At 40.2% G+C, this 26,840-nt stretch overlaps 1 protein-coding gene across 1 annotated transcript in view; it reads right to left on the bottom strand.

Annotated features, from left to right (window-relative positions):
- Positions 1-2,907: 2,907 nt before the first annotated feature.
- Positions 2,908-26,840, bottom strand: part of GLIS1 (GLIS family zinc finger 1) — a gene marked incomplete at its 5' end in the record, with an annotated part of 251,501 nt that continues 227,568 nt past the window's right edge. Inside the window, 3 exons of the mRNA XM_081323197.1 lie at positions 2,908-3,150; positions 12,240-12,407; positions 17,448-17,617. Coding sequence (XP_081179323.1) covers positions 3,014-3,150; positions 12,240-12,407; positions 17,448-17,617 — 475 coding nt within the window. The 3' untranslated portion in view covers positions 2,908-3,013. The remainder of the gene's footprint in view (positions 3,151-12,239; positions 12,408-17,447; positions 17,618-26,840) is intronic.

The following is a 26,840-nucleotide window of genomic DNA, read 5'->3' on the forward strand; positions in this document are numbered from 1 at the left end:
TCTCCCATATTATCTTAATTTTGGAAGAAACAGCCACTAGAGGGTGATGTTGGTATGATTTAGTGAATTTAAAATTGCTTAAGCCTACCCTTTTAACCAATGTAAATTCCAAGTTTAAAACATGATTTGGTGAATACTGTTTTCCTCCATCTTCTGTTCTGAATATGCATTAGTTATAGAGATTGATTTAAAAAAGATATTCACCTTAAAAACAATGATACAAACATGTCAGCTTGATATAATGTATGAACATTTGAAAACAAATGTGAAAGTATACAATTACAATTACCTTATAATTGTATGCCCCCAACATCTGGCAACTGGTACATAATTTTTGATACCATCACAGAACCATATATAATCTGTTTCGGTGCCCTTTCAAAATGGTAATAATATGCTAAGTGGGAACTCGCCTATCTTTTGGTGTTTGTAAGCACACCTGGAACTTTTAAGAAAATATCATGGATGGTATGGCAATTTCAATTTTAAATGGCTTTTTATGAAATTATGAAATCAGCATTGGAGAATGGCTTTTTTTCTCTTTGTGAGGAATATCATCTCCAATATAAAACAGTATTTAATTTGAATGACAAACATATGAGAGAAGTTATGCACTTTAATCTGGCTGTTTATACAGTCAGAAAATTAAAAACCTGGTGTTTTCAACTGTTGTAAGGGCTTAGATGGCTGAACAGGCATACCAACTGAGGGACAGTGTAGTAGAGACCAAACTTGATCTACCAAAAAATCTGCAAGAATCCAATCTTTACTTGCCTTTGTGAAAAATTACCGTAAACAAAAATAATTTGGATTGTGGAATATCTTTAGATGGAAATCTCCATTATCTTTTAAAAAATTGTGCTTTGAGCTGGAATTGGCAGATTTGCATCTGGTCAGTTTACAGCAAGGGTCTTCAAACTTGGCCCTTTTATGACTTGTGGACTTCAACTCCCAGAATTCCTCAGCCAAGCACGCTGACTGAGGAATTCGGGGAGTTGAAGTCCACAAGTCATAAAAGGGCCAAGTTTGAAGACCCCTGGTTTACAGTGTTCTCCTTTCATTTTCCCTACAGTAAGATTCTTCCCTTATTAGCTTTTAGAAAGTTGAATTGTTTAATACAGTCTGATTCTTAAATGGCACCATTTTTTTTAACTTTGGCTACTTTTGTGATTTTCTTATATTTAACTTTTGTTTTTTATAAATGCTTCATGTGTTAATGGCATATCTGTACCCTACCAAGGTCTCAATTACAATTGTGTGTAGTATTATTTGTGTGAAGAGATTGAATTAAATATTTGAAAGAGTAATAAGCAAGCATATACAATCATCATCTTAAGACTTCTTTTGTGTATCTAGTTTTCTGAATAAATACAATTTGTTTAATCATTGTAAATTTTGTCTCTGTGTCCTTTGCTACCTAGATTTTAAAAAGTTAATGGTGAGAGTAGCAGCAAATACTATCTTATGAGGATTTGTGTTTGTATGTGTGTGTGTGGGGAGGAAATATTGAAAAAACCTTATGCTACATGTGCAACCCCAGGACTGATAATCTCTTTTCAAATAAGATGGCAATTTTAGAATTTCCATATCTGGGCTGCAAAATCCAGACAACTATTGGAACGCAACAAAGAGCCGAATTTCTCTGCATCTCTCTGCTTCCATCTTGTGGTTAGCTGGAATTTTGCAGTCCAGATATAGTAACCTTAGATAATAATGGTGGAATTGCTCCAAAGGTACCAAATCCAAACTAGCTGTCAAGTTGATAGTGCTCACTCTCATATACAGAAAACCACCATTAAATGAAAGTTTGTTTATCTGAGGACACTCAGTATACAGCAGATTTTAATCCTTTTATTGGAAAAAAATTCTTCTAAAGTCTTGTTTTTATGCTGTTGTCTCAATCATGATCCACACATTTTATTCTTTTTTTCAGATATACCTTTCAAATATATTTCTCACACTGATACTGACCACTTGCCTGCCATCATTCTCAATTCTCCCTTCATCCTTAACAGATGATTCTGTACATTCCAACCACTGATTATTGGGTTTTTTCTTCTCATTACTTTGGTTTACACCAATACCGTAGTCCTCATTTCTCCATTTTCATTTCCCATCATATGGGCCACTATTAGCCCACCCTTCCTCGTTATTGCCACTTCTAAGATTCCTCCTTTATGAAGCAGAGAAAATGATATTTGTTATTTGTTCTGTTTTCTATTAAAGCTGCTATTCATTTTGAGAAATGTATTAAATTCTTGCAGCCAAAATAACAATAGATTTAGTATAGCATATATCTTCTTAGACACTAGTTTTTATTCTTTTAGGTTTCCCCTAATAAGCCAATTACATTATCTTCGTGCAGAAGAAAAGCTGGAAAAGTGGAATGTCAAAAGATAAATGGTTTGAATTACAGCATTTTGGGAAGAAGACAGAGAAATTGAGTATAGAACTGTATGAGTTCTAAGTTAAAAGATAGTTCTCATTGATAGAATGAAGTAAAAAAAGAGAGCACACTAATTTCCAATTTTTAATTTTTTCTTGTAAAATTGAAAATATAAAACCTGCTCAGCAAAGTGAAAACATTTATGTACATGAGGTCTGTGAATTTTAAAGAAGTCCTTTTATAGTCAAGAAAACATCCCATGAATTAACTGTGATTAAAGGGACCAGCAGTCTTAAATTGAAAACATACTTCTTAAAAAAATCTTTACAAGCATATTTTATAATTTAAATTTATATTTTACTCAAAAGGACTTACACATCAAGCAGTTTTAAATGGTCCTCCTTCTCCCTTAAGAGAATCAGTTTCAAAGTGCCACAACAAAGGAATAGATACCAACAAATTACACAGTATATTCCTTTATAAAATAAATTGGTAAATGCGAGCAGTTGATTTAAATGGACACATAAAAGGTTGCAGATTAAATACAATCAAGGTAAGTCAACAACAATTCTGTAAATACAAAAGGCATTATAAGCATGGTAGACAAAGTAACAATTTAAGATAGACTTAGGTATCTGTGTAGATGGGAGGAATGTGATTTAAACAGTGATCAAAAGTGCCATTTTGGAAAAATCCATTATTCTCTTCAGTTCCATTGATAACTTCTTCTGATATGCTCTCTGCTTCAGAGATGACTTCATAGCCTGGAAATACGGTAAGCATATGAGATATATGAGTAACTATGAGGTAGCAAGAACAATCTGAATTGCAGGCTCAGACTAAATATGATGCTCTACTGTACGTCCCCCCCTCTTTTTTAATACAAAAAGGCCTCCTAAGTTGTTTAGCAAGAAAGGGATGGAAGTTGCTTAATTCTTCTGCTTCCTTCCATCTGTCTACTGCAAATCTCCCTCCTTCCCTCTGGTTATCAGGAAGAAAGACATGCAAAACAAATAAACAAACAAACAAACAGGTGTCCAACAGCTTGGTGGTCTGAAATGCTTGTTTTATGTTTCCCAGAATTCCCAGCTGCCATAACTAATTGTGCTGGTTGGGAACCTGAATACTGCACTCCCAACACATCTGAAGCACATCAGATGGGGGATGCTTGCTGCCCTAGAACTTTAAAACTAATTGGTGCTTCAGTCTACACGGAAAACAATATTATAGCTTCCAGGAATGTGTAATGATGATAAGAATGGCTATTATTTCTTTCTACAGTGCCATTCAATCTGTTAACATGTTCAGTAACCATTCAACTTAAATGTCTACATGTCATGACCTTGATAATTATTCTGAATTACCAAGGGTTGGTCATACATCAAATAAGATGTCATACTATTAGAAAGTGGTGACAGTTTCTTATGTTCTGGATCAAGTCATGGAAACGGAAGCTTTCTAAAATGGAATTGTAGTGACTGGACTTTTGATTTTGGTGGTGGTGGTGGTGGTTCTTTAAATCTCTGAAAAATATGCACCAGTAACAGCAAAACACTGCTGTTAGAGGACTGTCCTTTTTCAGTTTGGATTGTTTATTGGTGAACTGTTGCCTCTGCATTTCACAACTTCATAGCCCTGCAGCTTTACTTGTAACAATCAAACATTTCTGAAGAACAATGTCTGTTTCTCATTAAATTTCTTCTTTTGAAAGATCTAATTGTTACGTTTTCTCTTCTTTCATGCCTGTAGAAACCAACTACGTATTTTTTTATTTTTTTTAATTTTAATTCCATTTATATCCCGCCCTTCTCCGAAGACTCAGGGCGGCTTACAAGCTTAGCAGTAGCCTTCATTCTATGTATATGCCTCCTTATTAGGGCTTTCACACACACCCCAAGCGGCATTATTACAAAGTCAGCTTAATTGCCCCCAACAATCTGGGTCCTCATTTTACCTACCTCGGAAGGATGGAAGGCTGAGTCAACCTTGAGCCTGGTGGGATGCGAACCTGCACTAATTGCAGGCAGCTGGTGTTACTTAAGGAGGCATTAGCCCGCTGCTCCACCAAGGCTCATATGTACATAGATATATAGATACATACAGACACACACACACACACACACATATATGTGTGTGTGTGTGTGTGTGTGTGTGTGTGTTTTAAATGTTTGTTAAGCATTCAGAATACACTTGCTTAGTCCCAGACATGGGACAAATCTTATTTCCTGTTTCAGCCTACCCCAAGGCCATCTACAGGCAGTAGCCACAGCAGTGGCAGCTCATATTTGTGTAAATGTTTTGGCTTGCTCCCTTTATTCTTTGCTAGCAAGCCAAAAAATTTACATATCTATCTATCTATCTATCTATCTATCTATCTATCTATCTATCTATCTATCTATCTATCTATCTATCTATACACACACACACACACACACACACACACACATATATATATATATATATATATATATATATATATATATATATATATATATATATATATATATATATATATATATATACATACACACAAAGGGACACGGTGGCTCAGTGGGTTAGGACGCTGAGCTTGTCGATCAGAAGGTCGGCAGTTTGGCGGGTCGAATCCCGAGTGCCGTGTAGCAGAGTGAGCGCCTGTTACTCGTCCCAGCTTCTGCCCACCTAGCAGTTCGAAAGCACGTAAAAATGCAAGTAGAAAAATAGGGACCACTACGGTGGGAAGGTAACAGCGTTCCGTGCGCCTTTGGCGTTTAGTCATGCCAGCCACATGACCACGGAGACGTCCTCGGACAAGCGCTGGCTCTTCGGCTTTGAAACGGAGATGAGCACCGGCCCCTAGAGTCGGAAACGACTAGCACGCATGTGCGGGGGAACCTTTACCTTTACCTTTATATACACACACACACACACACATACACATCATATATACATACATACATGAGTCTGAACAACTTCTGCTTCTGTCTGTTTTTAAGAAGAGACTGGACAACCATTTGTCTGGAATGACATAGGGTCTCCTGCATGACCAGGGGGTTGATTAGAAGATCCCAAAGGTCCCTTCCAACTCTGTTAGTCTGTTATTCTCTTGTACTGAAGAATGTGCTGCAAAGCAGCTAAGAGTATCAGCATTTTAATTGTAACATCTTACTCCTAGGCTACAATTTACATTAAATGACAGAATTATAGCCAAAAATTGTTGATGCCAGATGCTCCAGCGTAAGCCTATCATGTAAAGATGTGGGAAGGACAAAGGAAGGAAAGCACACCTTTGAAGATAAAAGGTGAAGATGGGGTTAAGGAAAGTACACGGTTCTGGGACTTTTTCCTGTTTCCCCATAATTTCTGAACCATTTTTTTTTTCATTTCGGATCTTTTTGGAGAGATTCAAGCTCAGGAGAGATTCTAAGCAGATAGCTACTGAAGTCAGAGCCACTCAGTGCTGAAAAGCATTAAAAACTTCACATGAATAAATTTGAAAATAAATTCATGCACTCTTCTCTTTTTAGAAACTTTTACCATTCAAATTGTCAAAAGGATTAGTTAAAAGAAATACCCTAGACACGACTCTAAACCATCCAAAGCTCTGAAACGGAAGTATCACTTCCTGACTCACAGAACAGTACTCTGTTGTTGTACATAGTATTCCTAGTAAGCAGTGCTTTTTTTGTAAAGGAAAAAGGTGCCAGAACTCACACATGTCATATAACCTGCCTTGTCTACCCTACAAGGTTCTATCCAAAAAAGGTGCTGGAACTCCGTTCTGAGCGTTCTATGAGAAAAAAAGCCCTGCTAGTAAGTATGCTCTTATGTAACATTGGTACTATTAAGAATCCAGGGGGAAAAGACAGAACAACTTAAAGTCTCAGTGTGTCTCATGAGAGCAAATAATCAAATATGGATGTTAAAAGTTGCTTTTAAGGCTCCATCTTATGGAACTTTGTTTTTATTTATGATAATGGCAGCAATACTTTTATGTGGTCAAAAGTAGAAGGGCTTATAAATATCTATAATGGAAGAATGGATGGTGAAGCTGGTGGAATTTGTAGAAATGGTGAAAATGACAGCAAATAATTGAAAAGAACAAATTTAATTTCTACCTGGAAATCATTTTTGGACTTTTTGTGACAAATTAAAGGAAATGAAAAGTTTATTTGGGGATTTGATTATTAGAATTACATGGGATTATGGAAATAATGTACACAAATATTAATCTTAGAATAAGAGTTTGATATATCTTTACTTACATCTGTACTAAAGAAAATCAGGTCATTCTAATTTTTTCTTTTTATTACTCTTATTATTTTAGTAAGTTAATATAATTAATGCGATTTTGAATATATTGTTTTTTTCTATTTTGATCTTGCACTTTCATTTTTTTTTCATTCCTGAGCTTTTTCTTTCTCCAAATCTTTTTTTCTGTTTATCTTTTAAAGTTGTTTTTTTTTTGAAAATTTATATACGCACACCCACACAAATTTCTCTTCAATGATCCCTCACAAATTACCAAAGGAAATTAATATGAGAATTTATATAACAATATAATAACAAAGCTACCCTGATAGGCACAGATTTATTCTCTGTCTGTAGTGATACTATACTGAGGTCAACTGACATATGACTGATGGACAAATTTGGTCTGGTGATAATTTTTTTTTTGCCCAAGATGGCGGTGGTCATCTGTTGAGCTCTGTGAGCTCCGCGACGGGCTTTTAAAAATTGGGCAGTCTGGGAAGCCCAACCGAGGCTTGGCAACCTAACGGGGGGTCGAAGTAGGGAACAGCTGGCTGGCGGGCGCCGCTTTTCGCGGCGCGGAGGCCTCCACCCCCCTGGAATGGCAGCAGCAGCCTTGCGGCCCGAAGATCAGCCGCAGCCTGGCCTAGCGCCTTGGATCAGCTGGCGGGCACTGTTTGCGGCGTGGATGTCTCCCGCCCTCCCGGAATGGCGGCAGCGGCCTGGCGGCCTGAAGATCGGCCACAGCCCGGCGCCTTGGATCAGCTGGCGGGCACTGCTCTCTGAGGCGTGGAGGCCTCCTGCCCTTTCGGAACGGCAGCAGTGGCCGGGAGATTATAGCGGCCTGAAGATCGGCCGCGGCCGCGTTTTAATGCCCGGCTGGAGGTTGGAGCAGGGTGCAGTTGGTGGGCGCCGTTTTTTTGGCACGGTGGCCCCCCTCCCCATGGCAGAAGCAGCGAGGAGACAACAGCGGCCTGGAGACTGGCTGTGGACGTGGTCTTGGAACTATAGCTGTGGTGTTTTGACCCAGGACCTTTCTGCTTATCTGCTCATTTTTAATTTTATGCTGGTTATTTGGACATGGTTTGTGCCCCTGCTCCTGTGACTTCCCTATTGATAGTCTGGAATGGACCTGGGACCTGACCGTGGTGAGAGGGCGGTTTTGGATTGGCCATCAACCACCCCACTGGTGTGAGAGACCAGTTGGGGTAGGTTTATCCCGGTAGCCCGTACTCTGTCCACCCAGGTTGGATGCCTCAGCTGTAGTGAGAGGGTGGTTGGGGTTTCTTTGCCTGGTTACCGGCTCAGGTGAGAGCGGAGCCGGATTGGTGGACTTGAGGTACTTTCCAGAATCAATATCAGTGTCATCTTGATATTATTTTAATACCATCTGAATACCCACTTGTTTACAACTGCCCTATGTGGATATTTTATTATTATATGGCTCAGTTGCGTTACTCCAGTGCTGACCTGTACGCCCTCAGGAGGGCTCCTCCCTCCTGGGTACGACCTGCCGCCTTTTCCTGTAATTCCCTTAAGGACGGGCCCAATTGCTGGGACCCCGAGAGGTGGTTGGGCATAGATAGGGGCCTCTGGTGGAAATGTATTAAGAGGCCCCTGGTATGTTTTTTAGCCGGTTGTTTTAAAGGGCTAGGGAGGGGGGGGAATGGTAGGGCTGGGAGGAAATTGGGGTGTTCCCCATCAACCGGTTGTCAGTCCGGGCCTGAGATGGCTCCGGGCGAGATGGGGTTGGGGGCTTCTGGTTTTCCTGGCATTGGGGTGGGGTTTCAAATCCCCACGACGATTGGGAACGGCAGCAGACAGTTGCACGGAGGGCCATATCAACACCTGGGATCACGCCCCCGCTGTCTTCAAGTGGTGGCGTGCTCCTACCCTCCGGTTGGTACCCGTTTATCTGGGGGTGAGGGGGGTCAGGCCCCTAAGGTCAGGCTGATGTACTTTAATGCCAGATCCGTAGTGAACAAGGCTCCCCTCGTCCGCGATTTGATCGAGGAGGAACGCGCGGACCTGGCATGCATTACAGAAACCTGGTTCGGTTCAGAGGGAGGTGTCCCTCTGACTGAGCTTTGCCCTCCAGGTTTCTGTGTGTTACATTGGCCGCGGGCTCAGGGTAGGGGCGGTGGGGTGGTGGTAGTTATACAGGAGACCTTATGTCCGCGGGAGACCACTGTCGTACAGATAGGCGGGAGTAAGTCCCTCCTCCTGAGGTGTGGCCCTGGGGCTCAGTTGGGCTTGTTGCTAACATACCTGGCACTCAGCTATGTGGCAACAGCCCTGCCCAAGCTTCTCGACGCCCTCTCAGGGTTGACGGTTGAGTTTCCCAGACTTATAGTTCTGGGCGACTTTAACCTGCCTTCTCTGGGAGGGTCGTCTGAGTTAGCCCGGAAGTTCTTGGCCTCCGTGACGGCCATGGACCTGACCCAAGTAATTCAGGGTCCAACTCATGGGGGGGACACACTCTCGACCTAGTTTTCTTATCTGGGCAGTGGTTTGATGATCTGGGAGGGGGCTCGCCAACTATTGTCCCCCTGTCATGGTCTGATCATTACCTCCTGTGGTTGGTCTTCCGCTATGCCACCCCCCACTGCTGGGCTGCGGAACAGACCAGGTGGTTCTGCCCCAGGCGCCTAATGGATCCGGAACGGTTCCAGAAAGCGCTTGGGTCTATACCTATGCCCCTCACTCACAGCCCAGCCGAGGCCTTGGTGGATGACTGGGAAAGGGCTGCCACCAAGGCGCTCGACCGTGTTGTACCCTTGCGACCCTGACCCGGCGCAGATCCCAGTGGGCTCCATGGTTTTCTGTGGAGCTCCGGGAGATGAAGCGTCAGAGACGGGGTCTGGAGAGCTGTTGAAGATCCAGCTGATCTGAATCTGACCGATTGTGGTTGAGAGCCGCTATGAGGTCTTACCTCACAGCGATGAGGACAGCAAAGTCTAATTACTTCGCTGCCCTCATCGCATCCGCAGATAATCGCCCGGCTGCCCTGTTTAGGGTGACCCGCTCCCTCCTTAATCAGGAGATGAGGGAGGAGCCCTTGCAGGGGCAGGCCGAGGAGTTTAGTCATCATCTTGCGGACAAAATCGCTCAGATTCGGGCCAGTCTGGACTCTGACTGGGCAGAGACTGATGGGGAGGAAGCGAGCGGTCTTGAGAATGTCATTTGGAGTGAATTCGATCCTGTGACCCCGGATGAGGTGGACAGGATCATGAGGAGACTGAGTTCCACGTGTTTATTGGACCCGTGCCCCTCCTGGCTGGTGTACGCAGCTCAGGAGGAGACACGAGGCTGGTTCCAGGCAGTAATAACTGCTTCTTTGAGAGAGGGTACCTTCCCTACCGCCTTGAAGGAGACAGTGGTGAGGCCCCTACTCAAGAAGCCTGCTCTGGACCTGGCTATTTTGAACAACTATTGTCCGGTCTCCAACCTTCGCTTTTTAGCGAAGGTTGTTGAGAGCGTGGTGGCGCATCAGCTTCCTTTGTTCCTGGAGGAAACTGATTATCTAGACCCGTACCAATCGGGCTTTAGGCCCGGGTACAGCACGGAGACGGCATTGGTCACGCTGGTGAATGATCTGTGGCGGGCTCGGGACAGGGGTTGTTCCTCTGTCCTAGTCCTGTTAGTTCTCTCAGTGGCTTTTGATACCATCGACCATGGTATCCTACTGCGGCGTCTCAAGGGGTTTGGAGTGGGGGGCACTGTTTTACAGTGGTTCTCCTACCTCCTGGGCCGCTCGCAGTCGGTGTTGACGGGAGGGCAGAGATCCACCCCGAGGCCTCTCGTTTGTGGAGTTCCTCAGGGGTCGGTCCTCTCTCCCCTCTTGTTCAACATCTACATGAAGCCGCTGAGTGAGCTCATTTGTGGTTTTGGGGTGGGGTATCATCAGTATGCTGATGATACCCAGCTTTTTCTTTCCACCCCAAACCAACCCAGTGATGCCCTCGACGTGATGTCCCGTTGCCTGGAGGCGGTCTGGGTTTGGATGGGGAGAAACAGGCTTCGACTCAATCCCACCAAGACTGAGTGGCTGTACATACCGGCATCTCGGGAGAACCAACTTTGTCCATCGCTAACTATGGGGGGTGAGGTGTTACCCCCGGTTGATAGGGCTCACAACTTGGGCGTCCTCCTGGATTCACAGCTCAGTTTGGAAGATCATATAGGAGCCGTGACCAGGGGGGCTTTTGCCCAGGTTCGCCTGGTGCGCCAGTTGCGGCCCTATCTGGACCAAGATGCCCTACGCACGCACAGTCACTCATGCGCTCGTGACCTCCCGGTTAGACTACTGCAATGCTCTCTACATGGGGCTGCCCTTGAGGACCACTTGGAGGCTTCAGCTGGTGCAGAATGCAGCCACGCGAGTTTTGATGGGAGTCTCCCGCTACTCCCGTGTAACGCCTCTTCTCCGCGAGCTGCATTGGCTTCCAGTTGCCCTTCGGGTGAGATTCAAGGTGCTGGTGATGACCTATAAAGCCGTAAATAGCATGGGCCTGGATTATCTTAGGGAGCACCTGCTGCCAGCATCAACTTCCCATCGTCCTGTGCGCTCCCATAGGGAGGGCCTCCTTAGGGTGCCGCCGGTCAGGGAGTGCCGGCGGGTGATCCCCAGAGGGAGGGCGTTCTCTGTGGGCGCGCCTACCCTATGGAATGACTTACCTGTGGAACTCCGGACCGCCCCCAACCTTTGTTCGTTTCGTCGGGACCTGAAAACTTGGCTCTTTGATCTATCTGGCCTGGACTGAGGGGTTTTAAGTTTAAAACTTTGTTTTAATTTGTTGGGCTACTAATTAATTTAATTTATTTTAATTCTATTTCTATTTTAACTTTTATATTGTTTTTTAAACTTTGCCCTGTAAACCGCCCTGAGTCCTTCGGGAATAGGGCGGTATATAAAACTAATAAAATAAATAAATAAATAAATAAAATAAAATTTTCATTAAAGTTTTCTTTCTACTAAACAGAATCTCAAGTGAATCATTCATGAATATTGGGGATAGTCTTGGGAAAGCTGGAAGGAAGTTGAGAAAAGGAAAACTATTTTGTTCAATGCAGTTTTAAAACCTGTACACTAAAGTATTTAATCAAACTATCCTTTTAAAAATCTGACAGGATCTTATATGAATGCAACATTTGGCTAATATTATAAAGATCAACATTTCCTTTATGAATGTTACTGTAAATATCCTTAAAAAATTGCATGTTTATTTCTGTAAAATGAATGCTTTTAGCTTAAAGTCAGGTAGTCAAGCTATAAAACCAAGCAAATCTTTATGTATAGTCACTGCCAATTTGCAATTCTTTCTAGTATATTCCAGTAATATTAGGCTGGAGCAGATGTGCCATACTAATGCAATGATATCACAGCATCTGTCCGATTCAACTAAGTCACCCTTCTTTCACATAACTCTAAAATACATTTATTAGTTGCAACCTCTGATAAAGCCCCTGTGGTTTAAAAGGAGACAATTAAAGAACCCCAGTTCAGAATCTAGGGGGAAATGTGATTTATCTTGTGTCTAAAAATGTAGATCGTCTATCTGTAATGTTTTTGTAAGGAAGAAAGTCCAACTAAAATGACAGGAATATAGTCTAAATCAATTACCCGTTGAAGCTACAGGTGCACTGAGGATGTGATATCCATTTTGTCGCAGAGGGTTACAGCAATGAGATTCTCCTGATAGCACATCACTACTGAAAGATGAGTCCATTGTTCTGTAGCAATCTCCGTAGTGGAAGCAATTTTGTATAGAGTGAAAGCTACCTTGGTAACCTGCAAACAGAGTGTTCAGACATTTAGAAGAATGCAACCGGCTTGTTTCTGAAACTGATGCCCCATTCAATACACCTTTTACGTGAGCAAAAGCCAGATTCAAAGTCTGGCATCTGGCAAACACCCGTTGCCTGATTTGGTTTAGCAGGACAGCAAATGAATCAAGAAGCATATTGCCCTTGATCAGCATTCCCCAATGGGCCACTGTTGCCTAGTAAAGTTTTTAGCTACATGAACAGGGATGTTTTTATTCCATTAATACCAAATATTTTTCTCCTTTGCAGTGCAATGATGTTTCAGGCCAGAGTTGTCTAATATGGTCAGCTTCATCTCTGTTGGTCCTCTATTTTATTTTTTTATATATAATGGAACAGCAATTTTGGTTTCAAATTATTTCTCTTTTTAACAATTCTTTCCCTAAATTACTGCATTTCATCCAATATTTGAAGTTAAGGCTCACAGACTTTCCCATTTACCATAACTATTATCTGCTCTATTCTCTGCTTGTATGTTTTTAATTTTTACCTATTGTTAGCATTTGCAGTCATAGTGGACTCTTTAAAAGGTCCAACACAGAAACTGAACAGCTGGATGAGATTTTTTCCCCAAAAAAATGATGTTTGGCAGTTACAATAGCTGGGTTATAAATTGGCTTTGCCAATTACAGTGTTTCAGTGATTACAAGTTACCCTGTGGAGAAGAGACAATCCAGTGAAACCTTTTTGTAGTTGTTGTTTCATGATAGCATCTCTACAGTGAGATTTTTGCACAGAGGTATCTCCTGCTTAAAAAAGAATATTCCTTTGGCATAGAAGGATTTTTTTAAAAAAATTTCTTTTTGTTTTCAGGCTTTCCAAGCAACTTGATTGTTCTCGTTTTTCCTGAAAACATAGCTCCCAATCTACTGTAAGAATGATTCAATTTGGTTAACTCTTCAAGGTTCCTCTGTCTTCAGAATTAATACCAATAATGAGTGATGTCACAGTGCAGAAAGGAAGTTTCAAATGAGCCTTGCCTGCACTTAACCGAGTTATATCCATCATCAACAATGAACTTTTTGTTTTTGTTATTCCGTTTGTTTTTAACTGCTCACAATTTGTTGGCCTATGTACCTTTCAAAACGTAATAGATGGTAACAGTAGGAGCTTAAAGTGACGTTCGAATCCTACAGCTATAGTGCAATTAACCACCACATGTGGTTTTGTGCAGAAATCTGAAGACATTTCTAAAAGATCCATTTTTAAACTCTTAAGGGGCTAAAATATGAACCATTCCATTAAACTGTGTACAATAAAATGACTATCCCCTGCCACATTTCCTTGTAAAAAAAATTCACAAAACATTTCTATTTATGTTAAGAACTGTAACACATTTTGGCAGCTGCAGCTAAGATGTCATTCACACTGCCACCAGCACAAGGTCCAACCACGAGGATTGCAGGCATTCCTTCAGTTTCTCAGATTTAAATCAAATCTGTGGCAACTAATTTCCAAAGAAGAATTTCCTAAACATACTGTCGGTTTAAATGATCACTGTTAAATATTTTATGTGGAATAAAATATAGAAATACAACAGTTAATAAAGGAATCAACTATGTTCCAAACATAACATTCAGCTATAATTTTGCTATATGTGATCTATAAAAAAAAAGTTGTAGTTAACCACATCATAAAATATGCTGGTTGCTCCTATTTCCCTCAAGCGTCAGCCAAAAAATCTGAAGCAATTTTAAACGAGTGATAGAAGGAGTAAAAGTATTGGAATATGCCTCCTAAATGCCAATTCATTTGTGTCATTCCTTCTAATGTATGAATATAAATAAGTCAAACTCGTCAAATTATATAAAGTTTCTATGCAAAGACATCACGTAAGATATAAATAGATGTACTACTTCATATGATCGCCAAATTCTTTCAATTTATAATAATTTCCATCTGGATCTTACTTTAGTTAAAGTCATAAATTCTACTGGAATTTTGTTCTCATCCATTGTCCAGGCATTCATATCCCTAACATGTCCGGAGATAGTTCATTTGAGTTATTGTACCAAAAACAGAGTAGAAATACAAATACGCCTTTTCTTTTACAATAATTTTATAATTGATTTTGCAATTGGATGACTGTTCTTTATAATTTTTCGGCTTAAATTGAGTATGTATGTCTGCTAGCAGACACTGATTAAAAATGTATTCAGCTTGAATTTGAAAGTATTAACAGAAACAGAGTGAGATTACCACAAATGACATGTTGGTGTTTGTCTGAGTTGACAATTACTACTTTTAAAAAACCCTATGACACAGAACAATTAGGGAAGTGCTGTCTTCTCCAAAAGCCTCAATTCAAGTTATTTTTTTCCTTCTGTTGCACTCACAAGCAGCTAAATTTTATCCTTGAGGTTCCATGTTACTAGCTTTTAGTGATGCATTTCAAACCTGGCACTTTTCAGATGTGTTGGAGATAATTTCCATTATCTCAACCAATCTGTTGGATTGGTAGACCTGTGTATCTCTAAATTGCCAGATTGAGGTAATGAGTTTTGTTTATTATTAATTTTTTTAGCTTTCATTTATTACAGCAACAAATAATGTGTTACAACAAGCTCCATTTTCTCTTTTTGACAGCTTAGTTATCTTTTCGTTGACAAAATGTAGTTTATTAATGTAAAATATATTGTGGCCTCAGGTGCTTGAATTTGGATATATCAAAAGTTTGAATTACCTTAACGAAACAAAGGCAAAACCTACTTTCATTCTTTCAATGGGCAATCGGGAAGAGAAACAGAAGGTCATGCAGACTGTAGTTGGAAAAGAAGCCTTAAGACTGTCCTCAACTAAGTGTAGTCCTCAACTTACAACCACAACTGAAACCATAATCTGTGTTGCTGAGAGAAGCAGCCGTTAAGTGAGAGACCACATGACCGCTTTGCTCAACAACCACATTTTTAGCACTCTTGGTTGTGGTTGTTTAGAAAACATGTGGGTTGTTAAGCAGCCAAGGTCCCAGGTAAGGAATGTGGGGTGAGTCAGGGAGGTAGGGGAGATCCTAGGAGGCTCCACTCTGGTGCTGAAAAACCTTGCAAGAACAAAGATAAATTGAAGGTTAAGAACTAGCTGTATTTCCAGCCACAATTTAACTACTGAGTCAATATAGTAATGTAATTTCTTACATGCTGAAGTAATTGTCTAAACTGGTTCTCTATGCAGAAAAATGGAGTACAAAATCTATTCATGTAACCAGTGAAGGACAACAAACGTAATTAAAACCATACTAAAATTACTCCAACAGTAATTAAGTATTATTAATGAGCCAGACGAACAATGTCTGTACTCACAAATTTTGGGCATACCCCGGAAAATTACTAATATTTCTGATAAAATCTGAAGGTTCTGAACAAATCCATGACCCATCTATGGTTTGCCTGAGTTGCAAACACCTGAACTAGGAAATTTCTCTAGTCAAACTAGCTTGAGGTCAACTAGATTCCTGTAGTTGTGCTCATATTGCACACTTATTCCAGGTTAACTTTATGGTACACTCAATGAAATTTTATGATACACTGAACATTTGTTATATACTGAATTAAAATATTCTTGGCTGGTTAATAGTTCAGGACATCATGCACCTACTCCCCAACTGTTTTGTTTGGGGTTTTTTTGATGGGAGATGAAGCTTTTTTGGAAACCTATGTTAGCTAATATCTTGTATAGACCTCTTTAACAGTTACTAAACCTGTCCACAACTAGGCTAAAAAAGCAGGTTCACAAAAAAGAAATAAATGGGAAATGGTATACTCAAACTAGGATTTTTGCCATTTGTGATCAATCTAGAAAGGCAAACTCCTTTTCAAATGCTAGATAGATACGTAGCAGTGGTAAACTGTAGCATTCAAGAAAATATCCTTGAAAAATTGAAGACATCACTGGTTGCTTGCTCCTTCATTATTTTTCCTCATTAGCATTTATGCGGTGACTACATTTGAATGTGTCAAACTGTGTACTTCATTAGCATTGCATTATCTCACAAAGAGTGGCTACTTCTACCAGTATAAATGGATTATTATTTTTATTACAAAATAGAAAGTACATTTGCCATTTACTATAGTCAATTGTGCCAATGAGAGGGGTGAGATGGCTCAACCATTAAGATGCTGGGCTTGTCAGCTGGAAAGTCGACAGCCCAGGTTTGAGATGTCCACACTGCTAACATCAGATGTTTTTGCTTTGACAACATAAGGGGATGCAACCATTTTCTTTCTTATGTTTTACTCTTAGAATTAGATGTGCTGTGTGGCAGTGAGCTCCTGTTATCTGCTCCAGGTAGAGTAGATTAACAGGTACCACTTTGGTGGGAAGGTAACCGTGTTCCGTGCGCCTCGGCATATAGTCATGCTGGCCACGTGATCACAGAAGCATCTTTGGACAATGCTGGCTCCCTCAGCTAAGAAATGGAAATGAAACCATCCCCTAGACTTGGACATGACTGGACATGACTTTAATTTTACCTTTTATGATGCCAATGACCCTATCGATACTATTTCTGCTTCATATGAAAATATAAAATATTTGCCATTTTCTAAAGCATGATGTAAATGATTCAAATGGTTCCCTCTAAGCTGGTGCTCGTCAGCTTGAATGACATCTCCAATAAGGGAAGCACAGCTCCCATAATCAGTCAAAGCCCATAGCGTTTGGGATTATACAAGTTGCTGTCAAATGCCAAATTTCATTTCAAACTAAACATTATGAGAAACACAGAGGACCCGCTGAAAACAGCAAGCTCATGTTGCTTTCCTGTTCATGAGGAATAATACAACAGGCTACACAGTCTAAAGTCATTACATTTCCCATGCCCCCATCTTTTATCCAGATTATAAAATGGCAAAGATGGATCTTGCCTGACATAATTATGTCAAGGCACAGTATAACTTTCAATATACTTTGGTCGTTATGGTTACTTTGGCCCCGAGAGTGGGTTAGTGTATGCGTTTTACATTTCTTTATGCATGGTGCATCCTTCTATAAATATACAGTATAAAATTACCTTGTGGCCCCTGCGGCGTAGAATGGCTTGGAAACGGCACATATAATTTATTTGCTGAGAAATGATGCCCATTTGGAGACTGGCTCTGTGATGGTGATGAGCTGTGTTTCTGAAGGAGGGAAGGAGCAACTACAGCTTTCAGTGGGCTAACAAGAGTATTTGGAACAATCCTGGAACCAGAAAAGAGAGAGAGAGAAAAAAGAGATGATCAGTTGGGTTTCATCTCATTGTTGGTGCTCTATAAATGACAACTTTAAAAAAAACACTTTTTGATTGTGTGTAGATTGAAAAGTACAGGATAACTAAAAATTCTTCCATAAAGCTTTGACTTGAACATATTCCCGGATACACATAAATAGTGATTACCTTTTTAATGACACATTTCTAACAGAACTGCATTTTTATTGGGTTAAAAACCCTTAATCATATTTTATTTTGCTGTAATTCTGTCTGTATGGAACTCAAAGCCATTGTCTATATAATCCATTAAACCATTATTTGTCTTTTAATATTCTTCAAGTGTCTTAGCGTGCCCCTAATGCTGTTCTTCATTTGGAAGCAGGAGCACTTGAAGTTGAAGCCTGTATATTTATTAACATCTTCAAATTTTGACTAAGGCTTGTTATTTTCCCTACAGTTTTATTCCAACAGGTATCAGTTGATCGCTTTATCTTGAAATGGGGGAAAAATGTGGAGCAGAAGGCTTTATCATTATGGCTACTCTCATGCACAAATGATGCAGGTCCTTGACTCACAACTGCAATTAGGACCAGAATTCTGATCGTAAGTCAGGCACCCACATTACTGGACCCAATTTTATGACCGTTCTTATTAATTAATTTTTATTTATTTTAATTCCATTTATATCCCGCCCTTCTCCGAAGACTCAGGGCGGCTTAATAGCGGTCATTAAGTGAATCACATAGTTAAGCTACTCATATCGTAAGTAAGAAGCCATTCTCCCAAATGTGTGTTTTTTGGTAGAAACAAGCAAAAAAAAAATCTAAACATGAGGGTGTGATATGACATTTTGCAATAGCCAGAACTGCTTTACAGGCCATAAGTCACTCACATTCTAACTCCAAATGGTCATTAAACAACTGGCTGTAAGTCAAGGACTACCTGTAATTGGGGTATGATTTCATAACCTTATCTTTACTGATGTTTTCTTAGGCAACCAACTTTGATAAGCCTTCTAGATCAGGGCTTTTCAACTGGCGGTACACGTACCACCGGTGGCACATTGGCACCTGGCAAGTGGTACGCGATGTTGCCTAGCTAGTGAAGTGTAGTGGGGGGAAGGAACGAGCTAAAGTGGCACAGCACAGGACTTGCCGTGAGAGAGTCCTCAGGAGCTGCAAGGCTGCTGGGGCAAGACAAAGGCCCCAGGATGGGCACTTCCAGTGCACCCGGAAGAGAAAGGAGGAGGGGGGCAGAGACAGGAGAGGCTATAAAAGGAAATAGTTTGGGCGGGAAAGGGAGAGAGAAAAAAGATGCAGCCTTCGAAGGAGGAGTCTGCTGGAGCTGCACCGGAGAGAAAAGAAGGAAGAGGGGGGAAGAGAGGAGAGGAGATAAAACAGGCCGGTTGGGAGCCAATTTACTTTGTGGCAGCCATCTGTGCCGGCTGTGGACACAGGTGGCAGCGAAAAAAAGGCAATAAATGCAGCTGGGGACAGCCCTCCTTTCACATGACCTTGGGGATGCTGCAATGGTCATAAGTATGAAAAATGCTCATAAGTCACTTTTTTCAGTGCTGTTGTAACTTCAGTCACTAAGCGAACTGTTGTAAATTGAGGATTGCCTGTACTTTAGCACTTTTTTCCTTTTTTTTGTCATCATAGTTTTGACACCTAAGTTGTACTTGAATATTGCCAATATCCTAAAAGTGGTACAATCTGTGAAAAGGTTGAAAAAAGCCCTGTTCTGGATAGCTTAATCTGATCACCACCAAATTCCAAAGAATTCTGATGTTCATACACCGTAATGCCCTGGAAACTGTTTCTGAGAAGAGAGACTCCACAAAATCTCATATTGTAGGCACATTTGTTACAGCACATTAGGAGCCACCGAAACAATGCAATGTGGTTCTTACTGAGATCCACAACACAAATGCTCAATAGTGGTGAATACCTGTAGCTCAGGTGTAGGATGAGGTGAAGGTTTTTTTCAAATGGATTGGAAATCAACATTTCATTTCCTGGGATCACTGCAGTTTGCAATAGTTACACCGGCCCACACAAACTGAAACATCCTGGATTTTATCCTGGCCTGTGTCTGACTTGAAATGGTTCAGCGGAACGCAGGGAATTGTTTGTTCCGGTTTGAAACAAAACAGATTCCTCATTTCATGCACATCACAAGGTCCTACGTTTGTGCAACCACACGCTTCAAAAGATTTTTTTGGAGACTGAATTCAAAGTGCTGCACATACTGCTACATACACAAGAACTATTGCTGTATTTAATATGCTCTGAAACAAGGGAAATATTGTGTTGTGTTCCCTGTAATTAACATTATTTTTCATGGTTAGGATTTTTACTGTCCCCATATTTGAGTGGCTATATGTAAATTTGTTGTCAGGCAGGATGCCACCGCCAACCTAAATCCTATGCATAATGCAACAATCCCCGATTACTGTAGAGTTTGTACATTAATACACAATAAGCCATCATTACTTTTATCTTTTAATAGAGGTTTATTTGTAATTCAGTTTCCCACCAGAAAAAGAGAGGAGGAAGATAAATATGGAGGTTGAGGTGATGATTATGAGGATTGCAATATTTAAACTTGTCACTATGATCCTTGATCTCATTGAGAGGCATTCATTCCCCTGGGCCCCGATTCCCTTTGAAGAGTCTCTTCCCTCCTTACACCTTTTCTTCTTTACACAGGGTCTACACTTCTTTTGAGTGACCGGCTCTGCAGTGCAAATGGCAAAAACCCTAGTTCGAGTGGACCATTTCCCATTTACATGTAGTCCTTGACTTATGCCCACAAGGGAGCCCAAAATTTCTGTTGGTAAGTGAAAAAGTTAAGTTTAGTTTAGTTTTAGTTTTTATTTGATTTGTATACTGCCCTTCTCCCTAGGGACTCAGGGCGGTTCACAGGGCATATATAAATAACGATACAAAAGTTAAAAAGAAATTAAACCAATGCCCAGTTAAAAAACAATAATACAATACTAAGAACACCAATTTAAAAAACCCATAATCCCCCATCAGGCCAGACCAGCTAATTCAAACAAGTGGGTCTTCAGGCCGCGACGGAAGGTTCGGAGGTCTGAGTTTTTGTTCCATTTTACAACCTTTCTTGTCACAGTTGTTAACTGAATCACTGCAGTCGTTAAGCTAGTAACAGGGCTGTTAAGTGTATCTGGCTTTCCCACTGACTTTGCTTGCCAGAAGGTCACACCACCTCAGGACATTGCACCCACCATAAATATGAATCGGTTGTCAAGCGTCTGAATTCTGATCACGTGACCCTGGGGATGCTACAACGGTCGTAAGTATGAGAAACAGTCATAAGTCCCTTTTTTCAATGTGGTTGTAACTTTGAACAGTCACTAAACAAACTGTTGTAAGTCAAGGACTACCTATATATGTATCTCCCTATGTTGTTATAGTTGTACCTTTTTTAATGTTTTGTATCATTTTTATTGCTGCAGTTTTAAAATGCAAACCAACAGTCTGTGTGAATCTGCTGTATGTGAATTGTCATAATAAAATAAAAAATATGCATGCATGCCCCAAAATGTGCCTTCACACATGTGTGCATGCACACACATACATTTTAAGGTATTGATTTTCACGCTTCGCTACCAAGTTGGTCCCTTTTAATATGTTCCTGACAACAGAAAATACAACACAGCCTGTGTAATTGGTAACTACTTTGAAAGGATATAAAATTGAATGACTAAAATGTACTGCTCTTTTACTTACACTTGGGGGTAAAATACAACCACAACAGAGACATGGATGTTTCCAATATAAACACTGTCTCACTTTGTTGTTGTTTGGGAAGAAAAGCTTTGACAGTGAAATTCTTCTCTTAGACAATGGATCTCAATATTTCTTCTATCCATCCCAGCAGGAAGAAGATCAGATCCAGAGTTCAGCCCATCTGTACTTTATCTCAAATAAATTCCTGTATGGTTTGTGATGTGGTGCTTGCCTGTAACTTCAAACCACTTTATCAAGTGCTGTGGTTACTTACTAAATGCTAACACAAAAGAAAAACAATAGCCCTATAAATCAGTAGAGAAGAATGGCCAATTCATGTATTGTGCATCACATACTGGTATGTTACACATTCATATGTTTGATATAACATGAACAATCTATTGTGGCAAAAATGTATTTTGGTGAAGGAAATATGCCCAATACAGTATCTCATACTACAACTTTTCAAAGAACCCAAACAATGTTATTGTGTATCCCAATCAGCATAAAGACAAACCACTAAATTAACAACAAAGCAATGGTTTCTAACATATGGCTTGATCTAACTTAATTAGTATGGCCCCAGCAATTGTGATGGAGAAATCTGTTTTATAAGAAGCACACCCAAAATGTAGAAAGATACACATTCCTATTGTGTATATGCTTTGGAAGCAAACAGGTGAACATTTCCATTCAACCCAATCTTATATCAAATTAACTGTTAAAACATAGGATACTAAAAAAACTGAAAATTCTTGGATGAGAAGTGAAACATTTTCAAGGGGGGAAAAACCCAAGAAAGTCCAGTTGGCCTTTTGAAAAGCATGTTTGCGGTGATGATGATGAAGTTGGAAGGGACCTTGGAGGTCATCTAGTCCAACCCCCTGCTCAGGCAGGAAACCTTATACCATTTCAGACAAATGGCTGTCCAGTCTCTTCTTAAAAACTTCCAGTGTTGGAGCATTCACCACTTCTGGAGGCAGGTTGTTCCACTGGTTAATTGTTCTAACTGTCAGGAAGTTTCTCCTTAGTTCTAGGTTGCTTTTCTCCTTGACTAGTTTCCATCAATTGCTTCTTGTCCTGCCTTCAGGCGCTTTGGAGAATAGCTTGACTCCCTCTTCCTTGTGGCAGCCCGAGATATTGGAACACTGCTATTATATCCCCCTTCGTCCTTCTCTTCATTAAACTAAAGGTAAAGGTTCCCCCGCACATGCGTGCTAGTTGTTTCCACCTCTAGGGGCCGGTGCTCATCTCCGTTTCAAAGCTGAAGAGCCAGCGCTTGTCCAAGGACGTCTCCGTGGTCATGTGGCCGGCATGACTAGACGCCAAAGGCGCATGGAACGCTGTTACCTTCCCACCATAGTGGTCCCTATTTTTCTACTTGCATTTTTACGTGCTTTCAAACTGCTAGGTTGGCAGAAGCTGGGACGAGTAACAGGCGCTCACTCTGTTACTCGGCACTCGGGATTCGACCCGCCAAACTGCTGACCTTCTGATCAACAAGCTCAGCGTCCTAACCCACTGAGCCACCACGTCCCTTTTCATTAAACTACACATACCCAATTCCAGCAACCGTTTCTCATATGTTTTAGCCTCCAGACCTCTAATCATCTTTGTTGCTCCTCTGCACACTTTCTAGAGTCTCAACATTTTTTTACATCATGGTGACCAAAACTGGATGCAGTATTCCAAGTGTGGCCTTACCAAGGCATTGTAAAGCAGTATTAGTACTTCACGTGATCTTGATTCTATCCCTCTGTTAATGCAGCCTAGCACTGTGTTGGCTTTTTTGGCAGCTGCAGCACACGGCTCGCTCATATTTAAGTGATTGTCCACTAGGTCTCCGAGATCCCTGCCCTGGATGATTGAAAAATCCCCATAGACATGCCAGAAGAAAATTACAGGATCTGAAATTATCACACAAATTCAAGACCATTGTCTGATAAATAACCAAAAGTCACTGGTTATTTGAAAGCTAGTTTATATCTAATATTAGCATTTGTCTGATTTTCCATAAGAAATGAATTGATAAGGAATAGTTGATGAGCAATTTTGGAGCCACTTATTCATCCAGGCCACAGCTAGTTTGCCAATCAGAATGTCAAAGACACATTGTCAAATCATCCTTCCCTGGTAATTGTAACCAAACATTCCTTTTTGTTTTGAGTTGGTTCCTAGGGTTGTCTGCTTAGTCATATGAAAAGTATCATTCAGAAAACAAAAACCTTACAGTATAAAAATGAACATTATCCAGAGGTTTAATGTATCTTTTGCAACATTATGCCTTGATGTAACTGTTTTTACTTCAGACTTCTGTAATTAACAAACCAAATGAACATTTTCACAGAATATTTTTTATTGCATTGGGATATTAGTGTTACCATGAGCAACTTAGATGAAAGAGAGATTACTACAATCTATTAATCCTGAAGAAAAGTCTCTATACTCTACAGGATTGGTGTATGTTAGCACCTGCAAGATAATTATTTCTGGACAGTTTTTATAACTGTGATGCCTCGTGGAGGATTACATTAAGATACATGTAGTTCAGATTTGAACAGAGGCCAACATTTTAGGAATGCTACCCATTCTGCTGCTCTAATGGTACGTGGAAATGGCCTTGGGAGATAGGGGGAAAAGCCTCAGCCAGAGGGATGGTTAGACGAGGTAGTTTAGTGAAGGGGACACGGCAAATGTCTCTGAAGGGACCCTCCTTGGTATCTTGGGCTATAAGGGTGACAGGAGTGAAATGTATTTTCAGACTTGCAAGACTGATGTCAGCCATGTAAGGTAGTCCAAACAGGAAGCATGACCAGATGGACTAATTTTACTTTACTGTGAGTTTACATTAACAGAATCATGAATGTTAACAATCAGAAAGTACATTTCTCTCCTGTTGACTTTACAGCTCAAGAAATGATTTGGAAATTATTTGGTACAAAATGTAGCAGCCAAATTTCTGGTGGGTGAGAGTTCTGCCAGTATTAAACACCTATTCATTGACTGCCAATAGATTGACTTGTAAATCTCTCTACTGTTGATTCCAGGGTACCTTATGGACCATCTTGTTCAAGTGCATTTCAGTGCATTCATGCCTGCAGGAAACTGAAAAGGACATGGCCACAAAGGCAGACCATCACTGTTGTATAAACCACACTTTGGAATGCTTTGTCCCTACCCCCAGAATTGCACCTGAAATCACCCATGTTAAGACTTCTGCAAAGTGGTCAAGACTTTGATGTTTGAACGAGCATTCAGGAGGAGTTCAGTATTGTCGGTTTTGATTGTTTTTGTCAACCATCTCATTTAATTTTTCAACTTTTTCCCCCCAGATCTTTATTCTCTGTAAACTGCCAAGAGTTTTACTGAGCTGGATGGTATAGCCATATCAATCAATCAATCAATCAATCAATCAATCAATCAATCAATCAACTTTTACTCCACCCCTCCAATTTTTTGATAAAACAATGTTCTATAAACAAGCAGTATAGAGAGAATTAAAAGTCTAATCTGTAAATGATGAAGTGAAAACCATGTGAATTATAAACACTTCAATGCAGATATAGGATCTACATATCAAAGCTAACTGGAAAGAAAGTAAGAAAAAAGACCAGGAAAGAAAAAACAAAAAACCACACCTTAACACTGATTTTCATCTCTTCCCATAATATTAAAAACAAAGTGCAAAGCTCTCCTAATTAGATTTCTGTAGAGTGCCCCGTTTCTTTCTATGCATGTCTAGGTCTAGCCTTAGGGGAATTTCTGTCAACATAAGCTCAGGAAATACTCTTACCATAGACTTTCTAGAGGTGCACTTTACTACTAATCAGTCCCAGGTGGCTTTGCCTTATTTCACAGAATATGCAGCATTCGTTTTAATAGCATGTTACTAAATCAGTCTCTGTCGCTTTCTCTTCCAAACATTCTATTTATTTATTTATTTTACATTACATTACTGTAAGCAAGAAACAAACATACTATTGGGTTATATCATATTATACGTTCTATTGGAATTCACACTCTGGGCAGTCAGTGTCCCTGGTAGTTCCCCCATATAATTTTTATGGTCCTAGATTTAGTTGGACCAAAATCTATCTGTCTGTCTGTCTGTCTGTCATCAATCCATCCATCCATCTATCATCTCTATCTCTCTTCCTCTCTCCTCTGCAGGAATTGTAAATTGGGCTTTAAAAAACTGGACTTTCTCCTGTTCTGGTGGGTAGAAGTTAAAATTGGTACCAACTTAGGAATCCTGTTTCATTCCTTACTATTTCTCAATATCTGAACTGTCTTACCTTCATGACATCATCCCCTGCAGTTGGAAGCAAAATAAATCAGACAAAACAAATAAATCAGACAAAACAAGTGTTTCTCCCTCATGAGTTTGAAGAAATGGCTCAATGCTCCAGAAATTATGGACACCCACAAACATACACATTTTGCAGAGATATTTATTTTTCTGAATTTTTATTTTGTTCTCTTTTGTTTTTGTTTTTTTTTTGAATGGTATCAAAACAAAAGCAGGTCCAAACTTGGTTTCTAAACCTGCCAGTCATGTAATATTCTTTTTGGTTAAACATTAGATAGTCTAAATTGGATATCCAATGTTAAGCCTAATCAACTGTGAACATCTGAACTAAGATAAGCAATGTCAATTTAATATTTTTGGTTATGGGAGGGCAGGTTTCATCTCCACTTTAGAGAGATTTCAGAGCTTTTCAACAATGCAGACAGTTAGGTGAAACTTCAAAAGAGTTTAGAAATTCTCCTCTGAGGAGAGGTTGGATTGTATCATCTTTCTCTTGCTTTGCTTGTTAGGCTGCAACTCAGAACAATAACTATGCTGGTTGGAAATTATCAAAGACATAGTCAAGACAGTGAAAGACATAAGATTTGGGAAGCCTAGCTAGGTCAGATATATTCCTCATCTGATCACACTACACAGATTAATCTATATTTTCACTGTAGAAATCATTTGGCTTTCTCTCAGTAAGTGCTATAATTAATAAAAATTATTTTCTACAACACACTAAATACGCAGTTTGTGCGTGCATGTTATCTGTGTGTATGTTAAATGTGTGTATGTCTATCAGCTAACAAGGGCCAATTTTAGTTCCATAACTCTTAACTTATTTTTAATGTTTTGAGAGGAGAGCCTAACTTAGAAAAAAAGCAACATTCTATCCAGTGAAGTCATTATTTATCAAACTTCAAACTTCTTATATCAAACTTCACAACTGCCCATCATCCTCATATAGGATTATGTAATGCTATATTCAAGAATCCTATTACTGAGGCATGGGTTACACTCTGCTAGGCAAAAGAAAAGTTTTATCTATTTCACAAATGTTAACATAACTCTATTTTAGTTATTCACTTTTTCCTCACTGATTGCAAGACTGCTCCTCAGTGCTGACAGAAATGAAAAAGCATCCCCATGTGTTTTGAATTTAGC

This window comes from Vipera berus (assembly GCF_964194415.1).
Source record: "Vipera berus genome assembly, chromosome: 3".
Lineage (NCBI taxonomy): Eukaryota > Metazoa > Chordata > Lepidosauria > Squamata > Viperidae > Vipera > Vipera berus.